Source organism: Calypte anna, chromosome 1, assembly GCF_003957555.1.
Source record: "Calypte anna isolate BGI_N300 chromosome 1, bCalAnn1_v1.p, whole genome shotgun sequence".
Classification (NCBI taxonomy): domain Eukaryota; kingdom Metazoa; phylum Chordata; class Aves; order Apodiformes; family Trochilidae; genus Calypte; species Calypte anna.
In genome coordinates this window covers 117,532,595-117,546,488 of record NC_044244.1, presented here as the reverse complement: position 1 = coordinate 117,546,488, position 13,894 = coordinate 117,532,595, and the positions used below count along the sequence as shown (strand labels likewise).

The following is a 13,894-nucleotide window of genomic DNA, read 5'->3' as shown; positions in this document are numbered from 1 at the left end:
TTAATAATGCTTAGTTAAATGCTGTGATGTAGAAGTGAGAGGGTTAAGTTCACCAGGCACACTTCATAGCCAGGCACCAGCCAGCTCCAAGGGCACAAGGAGCAGGGATCCAGTGCCAGAAGAGACTGAAGGTTTAGCTTTATAATCTGTCACACCCAATATCTCTACTCTGAGTGACGTGCCTTGTCCAAAATGTCTTTTGCCTGTGCCAAAAGCAGCAGAATGATGAGAGAACAAAAGAAACCCAGGCTCAGGAAATCAGCAGGAAAAGTAAATTTTAATGGGGAATTCTCTTAGTTTGTCTTAAGACATGGATGATCTTTCTGAACTGAGGGGCATATTCAGTAAATGTGAACTTCAAGAGAAAAAAATCTCTGTTTTCCTTTGACTTCAAAGTGTAGGAGTATTTTACCCTAGTATAGTAATGATTTCCTCCCCTGTTTAATACTTTGCAGTATCTTTCAGGGACATGTCATTTATTTTTTTTTTAATAATCAAACTCATATAAGTAAGTTTAATATCATTGTATTAGCTGAAGTGCCAGGAAGATCAGAAGGGTCTTCATCCTCAGAAAGTAAGTTTTACTTAATTAAAAAAGTTAAACAAGAAATGTTCTAAAATAGATAACTCAGAATATTCAGGCCATTCCTGTTCAAGTTCTGTCCTTGCACTAAGTGTCTAGCCAATAAATTTCCTTTCTGAGTTGCAGACAACCCCACACAGCCTTGTCTGCCTCTAAGAAACAATTTGCAATCATGAAAAATTTCAGGGAAGAATCTGAGACCAGATACAACAGGCATAAAATAGAACTTTTGAGTTGATCTTTCTACCATAAAGCTTGTGGGGTTTGAGTCCATTCCATTTTTTCATGTCCAGAGTAATGATATTTTGATGAACAGTTTTAATCAAGTTCTTCTTCATCAGCTGACTTAAATTCTAAGAGGGAGCTGGTCTCATCAAATAACAGAATTTTGCATAGAGTAAACATATGTATCATGTGACCATAAATATCTGATGATAAAGTGGCAGCTAAGAAAGAGGACTATGGAAATTGGTGGTTGATGTGAAAATATTATCTTCTGGCTAATTTCCAGTTGTGTGACTGTTTGTGGTGGCTCTCAGATTCATCACTGCAAGACAAATTGTTCAAGATGTTTTATATGTATATCCAGTCTGATAGACATGAAATGTGAATTTAGACAGTTTCTCGTTGAGCAGGCTTGCTGTGTCTGTAGCTGAATGATATCTCTGAAATTTAATATCAGGTTTTAATACAGTTTCAGAATTTGTTACTTTACTTACGATTTTTTTTCTTTTTTTAGTTTTTTTTCTAATGCAAAACAATTCTGATACATTTGTTTTCAAACCACTAATCAGTTACGGTTGAAAAATCAAACATAAGGTCAACCATAAATTTGATTTATGATCCAGCACCTTTTCTTTGAAAGAATCTGACCTATCAAACCCCATTTTTTGAGAGGCATAATCGAGTTCTGGATAAAGTTCTTGATTTTTAAGGTGGAAAATAATAATTAAAAAAAAAACCAGCAGCCAGAAATAGGGAAAGACTGAAAGACAAAGACCAAGGTGGAAGGGGGGTGGGAGCAGGAGGGAAGAGAGGAAGGAGGATACGCACCCATGAATCAGTAGATAATAATATCCATGCAAGAATAGCAAGTTGAACACTCTGTTCCTCTGGTGTAATAACTGTGTTGGCAAGTACTACCTAGAGTGAAGAGGACCCTCTTTTTTTTAACACTTTCAAAAGAATTCTGGTTCTTTACATACATCAGAACAGGAAAGTGCTTTGAAATAAAGGCTATTTTTGTATGACATGAAAATTATTGCCTTCCTACATCTATTCATAAAAAAAACCCAAACAAAGCAAACCCTATTTAACTTGTTTAAGAGACCAGCTGTAGTTGTGAGTTTTGTAATTTTTGTTTGATTCATGTACTTAGTAAAAGTTTTGGAAAAAAGTATTAAATTCTGGTTTTGCTGTTCACTCAGCAGTGCTTCAACATATACATCTGAAAATTGCATTAATTTTGAATAGCCTATTGCATGGTGGGTTGACCCAGTTAAGAAGCCACACCTCATGGTTTGAAGGATATGACACAGCTAGCAGGAGATACACAGGTCTGCTTCAGAGTTTCTAAACTAAAGAAGGATTGCAGAAACTCTGAGCTATCCATGAATGTTGCTGTCTGTGGAGAGTATGAACTTAAAAGGCAGAGAGGCAGCTGGATATATTCTCATCTCTTCCTGAGTCAACACGGCATAGTTTGGAACATCTGAAGTGCTGAAATCTTCATCCACAGAGATGCTCAGAATATCTGGGTGAAGTCCTGACAACCTGATCTATTGGACCTGTTTGGAATAGGAAGTTTCACCACTTGGCCTCCAGAGGGTCTTTCCAGCTTACATGTTTCTTGTGATTCAGATACATCAGTTATTTCGTAAAGTCATTCTTTTCAGTAACATTTTTTCTGTTATATTATCTACCCATTCTTACAAGTCATGGGAAAAATAAATAGGGCACAAATTTTATAGTAAGCTCATGCTGTTGTTGAAGTATGTTTTATCTGCATTCATTAGCATCCTGTTCCTATTCATTTAGAACCAGGAAGCCTCTTAAGAGGCTTGAAGTACAGGACCACAGAAGTAATATAAAACTTTGTTTAAACTGAGAAAAATGTAATCTACTACTGTTTTCTAATCTACTTATTCTTTGCATTCAGATTACCTCCACCACTTATTATATCTTCACTTACTATATGAGAGAACTTTGCTTGCTTGAAAAGTTTCAAAGCAGATTTAGAACAACAGTGACTCAGGAGACGTTATCTGATGAATGGTAGTTGAGTTGAGAATGACAGAACTGCAAAACTAAATTTAAATTCATAGTGGATGATGTTTAAAAAATGGTGAATGTGCTGATAAATTATGAGCCTTTACAGAAAAGTTAAGAAATTGGAATGATTAATTTTGCAGTTTAAAAAAAAATTATATTTTGAATCGTTTTCCCTTCTACCTTTTCACCCACTTTGGCCTCAAAAGAAAAAAAGAAGAAGAAGAAGAAAAAAAAAAAAAAAAAAAAAAAAAAAAAAAAAAAAAAAAAAAGACCAAAACTGAAAGGCATTTCAATAGGTGTAAAGAAAAGTTACAGGCCAGAGATGTTGCTGAAAAGCCTTTCATAGCTGTGGCTCTCTCCAAAATGTGTAATCCAGAATGATTTCCTGTAGAGGAGCTATCAGAAGAATGAACTTAAAGAGGGCCTGCGGAACAGATCCAGTTCTTTTCCCATCCTTGATGGGTCATCTGCTGGGTCAGCATCCCAGATACCAACTGCGTGGATTTGTAAGGCAGAAATATATAAGATGATATATAAAAATATGAAATATATAAGCTGATAATGCATCCATGTCATAATTGCTGCAAAGTTGAAATTAAGTAATTGAAGAGCAGAGGAAACCTGAAGACAATGCAACTAAATCTCTCCTGAAATTCAGATGGCAGGAGATGAATGTGTTTTGTAGATTAAACCCATATACATGTGGATGTATGTGTGCCAATAAGGAAGGGAACAGTGATTTTGACAAGCTGGAAGGGAACAAGTATTGTAGAGTTATATCAAAATATCAAATGCACTTAAATATCTGACAGCCCATAATCTTTGTTAAAACTGAAGTATGAATTAATGCTGAAAAGCAAAATACCAAAACATTTCCATGTAACTACCGAAGTTGGAGTTTTCCCATGAAATATCTAACCAATTTGCTATCAATTTTAAAGGAAAAAATAAATTCATGTTCTTTTTTTCATATAGAATCCACTCAACTGTCAGAGATCAGTAAAGGGTATAGTTGATAACAATCAAAAATAGTAATAATCAGTGTCACTTCTATGACTTAATTGCTCAGATAGTGAAACTAGTAGAATACCTGCACTACTTGGCTACATGGTTTGAATGGACTTAAGCAAACTTCAGGTTTTTTGACCACTACAAAACTTTTCCTGTTCCATAACTTGTATGAGTCTACTGCTATTATTTCAGGGTAGATCAAAATGGAGGAGGGAAGGAATCTAACTAGGAATCTTGACGTTATTTCATTGTTTCCATCATTTGGATTTTGAAAACTGAGCCTTTATCTTGTATTCCACTTTCAAAAATTACAGTGTTGGTAATATCTTCAAAAATAAATGATATTTTCATCAAATATTCAAAATTGTTTTATAGACACAGCTTATATTATTTCTGTCTTAATGACTATAATTGATAAAAAGGTGATTAAATGTTATTACAATCTATGACATGCTGTACAGTATTTATGGAAATACAAAATTGTGACATTAATGCATGGAGTTTGTGAGGGTTTAAAGAGATTACTTTTTAAAAGCAAATGCTTTAAATGACTTAGCATGTGAAAGATTCTAAATTTTGTTGCTTTATTTACTTTCTAAGCCAAAACATTTATAGTTGCCAAAGGGGTGGATATTACTTCAGCAAAACAAACAAACAAAACATTTCTGAAACAATAGGTATAAAATGAAGTCTTAAGCTACTGAATAAAACCAGAAAAGTAAATATGTTAATTTCTTTCTTTTCTAGCACCACTAACAGATAAGCCACCAAAGCTTTTACACCCCTTGGAGAGTAAGCTAACAATTCAGGAGACCCAGTTAGGTAAGTAAAAAATCATATTTTTAATCCAAATTATATGGAGGTATTTGATGCATTAATATATGATGGTAATGTGATGGTATGTTGACATTAATAATTTCATTGAAAAGTCATTAATAACACTCTGTTTCTGTGCAGAGATAGACAAATCTTACACCATCTAGAAGATTGTCATTCACAAAAGAATGGTATTCTGAATAGTGAAACCTTTAATATTACTGGTACTGGCTTTTATCTTTTCTGAAAATCTATGCCTCTAAGTGTACCTGAACTTTTCTTTCTAGAGTTCCCCTCTTCTGTACATTTACTGTGGGATTCAATGAGATTTAATGCTTTAAGTTGTGCTTGTAAGATTTCTTTCCTTTGTTGTGTACTTGAGAAAAAGCAAAGATGTAATTGCAAATGTTGTGCTGGTCTTAAACCATCCATCAAACATAATAGAATCTGATTATTATGAATGTTCAAATATGTATTTAACAATGAATGGAGAGAGAGTGATGCACGAAGAAAGCATTTTGTTTCACTTTTTCCAGCCTAGTTTTTTGTGGGTATACATTATCAAATTTGATCTCCTACTGCAGTACAGCTAATTAACACAAGAGTTACTACAGTGTGTAGGACATAAAAATCCATCTCCTTTGTGGACTGATACAGAGAGCAACTTACAAGAAACAAACAGTCCTCAGCAGGTTACTCTGGAATTATGCTTGTGTGTCAGTACAGTAACCTTTTGATAGATCTTCTAGCATCTTAGCTATAGAAACAAATGGAAATAAATCTATTTGTTGTCTTAAATCTCAAAATCTTTTTCACAGGAAAAAAAAAAAAGGAAAGAAATAAAGTAAGAAAAACTCATTACATTCTGCAGAACACTTGTAAATTCTGGCATTCATTTGCAGAACATTTTATGGTGCTTCCCAACCTATGACTAAATAGTGACCAGCTTAAAATTCACCTTTGTTCTGATATGCATGAATTCTTACTAAAAGTGGTTCGTGCTATTCAGGTAATGTTCTGAGATGATAATATCCATGTTTTCTAGAGCAATTGTATAGAAAAGGGAAGATGTAGCATATTTCCTTCTAGAGATAATCTGTTGTTCTGAAGATACTGTTTCTGATATACCAACTCAAAAACTTTTCCAGCATGACAATCCCAGGTGACTTTACTTTTCGGTTTGAACACAGTCCTAGAGAACAGAAAGCAAAGTGACCCCATAGACTTTTTTCCTATCTAATGTGTCTTACTAGGATATTACTACTGAAAAAAAAATATTGAAGAAAAACAAAACAAAAGGCAAAACCTCTTTGGGCTCTGACATCTTGCTAAATGTATTACATGGGTGAGACTATTCAGTAAGTGTAATTAATAATGGCTAGCTAGAGGCTTTTTGCCTATTATTTTAGAATTAATCACATCTTCAGTTTCTCACATCTCTAACAGTTTACATCATTTGAGAAGTGCTGTGTTGGGAAGACACTTTTTAGAAAACTAGATACTTAGTGATAAATATGACAGTTAATTTAAAGATGTCACTTTCAAACACAGATGGGAAAGTCTGACTGTAAATGAATTTGAAGCTTTAATACTTAGCCTTATATCAAGAAGCTATACGAATATATTATTTTTTGTTTAAAAGCATGTGAGAACTGGAGCAAGTGCAAAAAGGTGGCAGTTCACTCCCTGACATGAAAATTATGTTATTCTGTTATTAGATTTAATGTCTTGGTCTTTAACATTTGAAGGGGCTGTGTTTCCCTTTCACTGAGGAAAGCTTGTTTTCTTTTCAAGGGCCAATTCATAATATGAAAAAAATGCAAAATATTTTAATGTTGGAGTAATGCTGAAATTGACTTAGCCAAACATTAGATACTTACCTAAACTGTCACGGTTTATCACTGGCCCGGCAATTAAACCGAATAACAGACGCTCTCTATTAATCTCTCTCTCTCTCCTTGATAGAGAAAGGAGAGAGAATAAGGGAGAGAGACTTATGGGTTGGAAACTAAACTACACAACTTTAATGAAACAGTAATGATAAATAGGTAAAATTACTAAATATATACAAATATACAGGAAAATGGATACCACATTCCTCCCCCCTCTCCCCAATAACTCTCACGTCACCACCGAGGCTGTAAGGCAGCCCTGGGAAAGTCCAGGCTGGACTCCTGGAGTCGGCAGCAGTTGGGAACCGGAGGCAGGAACACACAGATATGGGCTGGCATGGATCAGGAGCACAGGCAGATGAACAGACAGGATCCTTCCAGGATGCCAGGTGAAGGAAGGGAAGCAGGAAATCAGGAAAAGATCTGTCTCGGCCCTCGTGATGCCTCAAATTTATACTGAGTGTGACATATATGGGATGGAATACTCTGTTTGGTCAATTCTGGCATCTATCTTGTCTGTTCCTCCCTAAAGGAGGGTTCAGGTGGGATCTCTGTATCCTCCTGGACGGTAAAATATTTTCCTCAGAGCTGAGCAGTGTCCTTGGCTCTGCATACCAGTCTCTAGCAGTAACTATAAACATCAAGTGTTATCAGTCCTAGAAGCACACACACTGCATGAGAAACTTGCTGTTAATTTCAGCAAATGCAACTACTTACAAGGGACTTAGCTAAAAGCAAAAGTACAGAAACAGAAAACCACCTTTATCCTGGCCCAAACCAGGACACAGTGTCAGACCAAAAGATGACTGCACAAAAGATGACTAACAGCCTCCTATCCACCTGAAGCTTGGGATGACTGCATGTTGCAGATTGGTCTAGACATTGCCAGGAAACATATTAATCCTCCAGAATGTGCTTTAAATGGTATATTTGTCTCTTATTTGGAAAATAAACATGCTGGTGGAAGGAGGAGCAGTGGAATAGGTGGAGCAGAAATGGGAGAGCAAGGAATTGAGAGCTTGAAGTAGTCCAGGATTTTGTTAGCACATCAGCAGTCATTGTGCTGGAGTGCTGGGGCAATCTGCACTCTAAGTTTCTGTGCCTCTCACTTTGCAGTCATCCACCTTGAGTAGGAAATGAAGCAAGCTGCAGTGTGAGGGAATGCCCTGGGGGGACCATGCATAATTTACAAGGAATTGTGAGCTTCTGTAGGTGCACATGGTGTTCTGAAACATCAGTAGTGATGGTTCACCTCAGAATCTTCTGGTGCTGGCAGACCTCTGGGAGATGGTGCTGGGTACACTTCTGAGGAAGCCCTAAGTAACCCAGGGTGATGGGATGATGAAGGAGCTACTGGATTTCATTTCTTAAACAGGGCACCTCCATGCTGTGGTTATATCAAGATGGGAAGAGTCCAGGCATATCTCATTCTTTTGGCTCCAGCACTACTAAGTGACAGAGATACCTGACATTTATTGCTGAGATATATTGTTCTCTTCTGTACACCAGCAACTAACACTTCTTGTTATGGGACCACAGACCTATTGTATTACTGTTGCATGGCTTCTGGAAAACAGTGTCAGACCAAAAGATGACTGCACATTAAGAGTTACTCTAGGGGGTGACTGATAGAGTGTTATGGCATAAGCTAGCAAGGGCAGTTTGACTTGCTAAGACAAAAGGAGAGAAACTGGAGCTGGAGAATCTCCACTCCTCAATCCTGTGAATGTATAGGCTTCCATCACACTAAAGGTATCCTCTTCTGGTAATGTGAAAAGTGTCCCACTCTTCTGATGTTTAGGAGAGTTTTAAACATGGCTGTGATGTGATGAGGGTTACAGGAATATTGAGACCTCATTTCAGAGATCTTTTTATCACACTGGATAGTAACCAGAAAAGCATAAGATAGAAGAACAGAGTTGAAATGGAAGGAGAAACTAATTTTTCAAAGGCTTTTCTTAAAAGACACCATGAGACAGCTAGAGCCCAAAGCAGAGAAATCTTAGTTGAGGAAAGAAATACTAGTTTCTGGATTATCCTATTCTGCATTTAATGTTTTTTTTTTTATTTATTTATTTGCTTCCAATTTTGTAATTAATAACTTAATCCCATAGCAAGGCTAAAAATGCCTTTTTCTTCCTAAGCTTTTCTTCTGATAAAAGAGTTCTTAGGTAGCTGTGGTGACCTCAATGTAAACTGCTTTTCTGGACACAATGACTTCAGATAAAATTTTACATCAAATACAGTCTTCAAAAGTATACAGACTGCAAGAACTTTGATGCATTAAGAAAACGAGTCGTTTTACCACTCAGATCTGAGCCACTCTGTGTGCTGTGAACAGTGTACCCAAGGAAAAGGAGAAAAGCAGGCAGATGAATGGGAGGCAAAAGGATTCAAGGCAGAATTAAGAATGACAAAATGACCCAAGGAGTTGCATCCCACAATATAATTTCTCTTGTCTTTAAGGCAACAACAAAAACAATCAAACAAAACAGTGATAACATAAACCATTCTCATAATAATAATAAAAGTAAAAACCTTTCCATTCAGACTTGTTCGGAAAGGAATTAATATTGTTTCTTACATGCAAAAAACTCTAAAACATCAATAACTATATTTTTAATTTATATGGATGTTATATATTTAGTATATAAATATACATATCTATTATATGCAGATTCATATAAAATTATATTCTGTTTTTCTATATTGTTAAATTTTGAGTCTTTGCAGTTTCACCTGTCTTTCAGGTAATATTCTTTTTCCCACCAGCACAGTCAAGTGTCAAGCACTTTTGTCCTCAAGGAACAGGAAGAATACTTTTATATTGACTTCAGAAAACCTGATTCAACTGATAGAGAACACAGGTGTGTCTTCAAAACAGGCAGTGATGGACCTGAATTTTAAAAACTCAAAGCACTCCATAATTATTTTAAGCACCAGCAGGCTGGTTAGCCTGTGTCCTCTCTATTTTTCAGTGTGTTTCCTGGTTCTGCACAAGGATGATACTTGAAAAAGACAAAATTGTCTCTTTCTACACTAATATAATGGGTAGGTTAAAATATTAGAAATATTAGGCTGTAGTGTCATATGTTTTGCTTCTTTCACAGTTTGCTAGGCAATTAATTTCAAGTAATATATTATTGCATTTTTTAAAAAAATCATTATGGTCAGATTTTTCATGGGATTTATAAAAGCATGCATAGGACATTTCTGCTCATTGTAGAAGGACTTCTTGGTGCTGATTTTATAATACTTCTAGAGATTTATACTAAAGATAGTACACTTGAGGTTTGTTATAATTGAAATCTTAGTAGTGTCTGGGTTTGTTGTGTGTCTTTAACTAGGTTCTTTTATAAGTGTTCATACCACTTGAGTCAAAATTAGAGTATTTCTTTTTGCAAGACATTTTCAACCTTTAATATGGCAATTCTTACAGGGAGAAAGATGACTTACAGATAAAGCAGCCGATATATTACAATCTTTTTTATTCCTTTTTCTAGTTGTTGGTTTTTTTTTCCTGGAGTGGTAACTATCAATGTCAAAACAAATATTTTATCATAGATACAGTATCCTAGGTTCCATTTTTGTTTCATAATACTTTGACAGTAAGATATTTTCATGTGAGTACTCAAATCAGTGATAATATCTTTCTTTGTAAAAACAAGCATTTACAAGGACAAAGCCTAAGACTGAAATTATTTGGAATTACTATCAGGGTAACAATGTTCTTTAGTTTGTTCAAGGTGTTGTTTGAAATTCTTTACTTACCATAGTAGACACTTATGCTAATGTATCACCAACAATAACACTTTGACTTATGTTAAGCCAGAAATGAAAACGAGAACTAAACTGCAGTTTAGTATTTACTGGATAGATACATGCATAAAATAACTCAGTGTATTTGAAAGACTTTTCCAAGAGCATTAATACCTATTACAGTTTCCTGCCTGCTGTTTTAGTTTTATCAATACTTGCATTCATATGCCTGGTTTGGGTTGCTGTCAATGCTGGTGTTTCTGCCAATTATATAATAGGAAGAGTGTTCACTTTGTCCTACTTGAGACTTCTAGCTCAAAGAGGTTCTTGAATTAGTCAGTGGAGCCTCTCGAGGGTGCACAATTTCACCTGACGGCTCAGTTAGCCATTAGTAGGGTGATGTTTCGTACCTCATTTAATGTGGGGTAAATCTTTGCTTCTCCAGCACCCTGTCACTCTCCTTTCAGCTACCTTCATCACTCATGCCAACAAGATCATGAGCTGGCTGAAAAGTGATCTAAAATAAAAGAAAACCACTTTAAACTAGACACAAGGGCAACAAACCCTAGTTCCAAGACATGGTGACAGTGGAGGTGTATAATCAGGAAGAAAAGTGGGGAGAAGACCACATAAAGGTGTTTTGACTCAAACTGATTATAAAACATCATTCTCAGTCAATACTTGGTCTCAGTCGTTTCCCAATAGGGTTGATATAGATCAAGAGGCACCTCCATGGAATAAAGCATATCGCATCAGAGGGGAACTGCTCTGGAGCTACCTGTACCTTCCCATCACGAGGGCTTTTGTCTGGACGTTAGTATGCTGACAGCTCATTCCATTCACTCTGTAGGACTTTAGACTCTTTAAATATCTGGGATGGAAATCCAGAAGTTGGAGAGTGGGAATATTTTCCTTCATGATTCTATACCCAGCAGGTGAATGCTAGGCTTCAAAAAATATTTAAAATAGAGCTTTCAGAAACATTTTACATCAATTCATTTAATACCATAAATTTTATAAATGGAAATGTTGTAGGTAAGTTATATCATAGAAATTTATATCTTGGGTTTTCTGGAGTGTTCATATTTTTGAATGTTAAGGTCATTGAAATGTAGCTACATAAACTGAAATGTGATTTACCATGACCAAACAGATGAGATAATTCCCTCATTATTATTATGTTTTTTAAAGCTATACCTGAAACACATTGTTACTCACTGTCTGTCTGCTATCCAGATACAGAAACTAGAGAGCAAGGAATAAGAATACATTTTATTGCCATAAAAGAAAAAAATGTTAGACAAATCACCACTTTAATTAGACAGTTTTAACACTTTTTTCTTATCAGTTGTTCGTGCTGCATCTCATTTGTACTCATTAATATGAGTTAATGCATACTGGTTGATGGTTCCTCTTTTTCAGCAAAAAGTATACATAACAAATCAGTGATACTGAGAACAATATAAATATTTTTAAGGGTTGATTTCATCCATATTTATGCTGCTTATCAAACTTAAAAGTAGCCAGTGAAAATTTAATTGATAATTTTTCAGTCTTTTAATATTGTCATGCCAGAAGATTTATGCTTCAGATTTTTGAGGTTTTTTTTTTGTTGATTCCTATTAGTGGCATGAAAAAAAACATCTCAAGGTCTTTCCTGCTTTAAAACATTGCTTTGTTACAGAAAACATACTGAAATTAATACTCACTGCACAAATAAGGTTATGGACTCTTCTTTATTTGTACAATATACTGTAAAGTTATCCTACGAGTAGTCTTAGGATTGTGATGTATCTTAATTTTACTTTGATCTGAACTTATGTTATGGGCAATCATCAGTGAAAATTACTCCAAAATAATAATTTTAAGCAAATCCCTTTATTTTTGTAACTTTTTTCCTTTACTCTGGAAACCTGAGTTTTCTGTAAGAACAGTGAGCTGCTGTGGCCCTCATCTTACAAGCAGCAACCCCCCAGACCCCCACTGCGTTCAGCGAGTGTCTGCACGCATCCTTTATCTCAACACCATTTTGCTTAAGCTTTTCATGTAATTAGAAGGAGAGTTCCAGCCTGAAGTAGATCAAAAAAGAAGATTGTTCCAAGAGAAGTCAGTATCTCTCAGAGCTTGAGCATCTCCTCCTTTGAACTTTGCTTGTTGTTTAGAAGTCTTATCCTTATCATGGCAAAATTTTGTCACTAACTGATCTGCACATCCTTGCCCCTGTCTCCTGTTTTGCGTTGTGGCAGCCTGTTAGCAAGCACTGGTGTGGACCAGCTCCTCTGAGCTGTCATAATATCCCAAGGAATAAAATGTAATTCATGATGTTTTTTTGTCCTAAATTCAGTATGCTTCTTTCAGAATGAGCCTAATGGTTGTGGGGATCCACTTGGGCATTTGGCAGCCACCTGGCTGGGTGAATATTTCACAGCTGAGGCTGTGTCTGGTGGGAGCTCTGAACCACCAGAGGGGGAGGAAGCTCCACTGGGTCTAACCATGGTTTATGTAAAGATCATGTTAGTCTGGGGGATGGGGTTCCTTCCAGATGGCAACCTGTACGTTAAGGTTGAAGTGAATCTAGCTGTTTTTGGAAAGATCGTTTAGAGCATCCTATTTTAGGTCTGAATCCAGTGTTTAATTTTTCCAGGGAGTTGTCTAAATCCTCAGGACAGTGGAAGTCTCAGGTAGCTGGAAAAGAAAATAGAAAGAAAGCTGAAAGAAACTGTTGACCTGGCTAAATGGAGTTAAGCTTGCTTGATAGACTTCACCCTAGGTAGATGTAAGTAAGGGATGTGACAGAGATTTGAGAGTGTAAGTGATTCTACTTCACTTGCCTGGTACAATAGGAATTACTTCTAGAACTCCTCAACCCAAATACACAGACAAATTGTTGGATTGTCAGTAGCAGTTTACAAGAAATACAGAGATAAAAAGTAGGATTTCACTAGTTAGGTATGACTGAAGATGGAAACTGTGATGTATGTATAATTGCTAGTTCTTTCCAGATCACTTAATTAGTTTCTCAAGAGTGAGTGAGTAATAATAATATAGTAATTGTAATGATATAATTATTAGTGACTAGTAACGATAAATCATTTGAAATTACTGTCTGGACCAGTTTAAATTCTACTGGAAAGCTCCATCAAAAGTATATCAAAAGTACTTCGAAACCTGAAAATCTTCTTCATATTTGCTTTTGTTATCTGCTAGAAGTACAGCAATTTATCATACACAAATGCCATCTCTAGGAAGTGTCATGTTTTTTCTTAGCTCTTCCTAAAGCACTGATATGCCATTAAGTTTTTCTATTGTATTCAATAAAAGAGGCTGTTTATATGTATTTCTATTACCTTTGCATGCAGAGCAATAATTTAAATGCTGGATTTGAAGGGTTTATTTCCATGCATTCAACATCTCTAATTTACCTATCCCCTAAATGCATTATATTGACAAGTAAATATCTGTGCATAAATTTACTTTTCTTATTAAAGTAGAACACAATATTGTGTATGAACTACACTTTTTGAATTATTTTCAAACTGATTAGAAAAAAAAACATATACAA

General features: G+C 35.6%; 1 protein-coding gene across 1 annotated transcript in view; it reads left to right on the top strand.

The window, feature by feature from the left end:
• IL1RAPL1 (interleukin 1 receptor accessory protein like 1) overlaps positions 1-13,894 on the top strand; it is a 574,062-nt gene that overhangs the window by 418,851 nt on the left and 141,317 nt on the right. Inside the window, exon 5 of the mRNA XM_030459987.1 lies at positions 4,613-4,687. Coding sequence (XP_030315847.1) covers positions 4,613-4,687 — 75 coding nt within the window. The remainder of the gene's footprint in view (positions 1-4,612; positions 4,688-13,894) is intronic.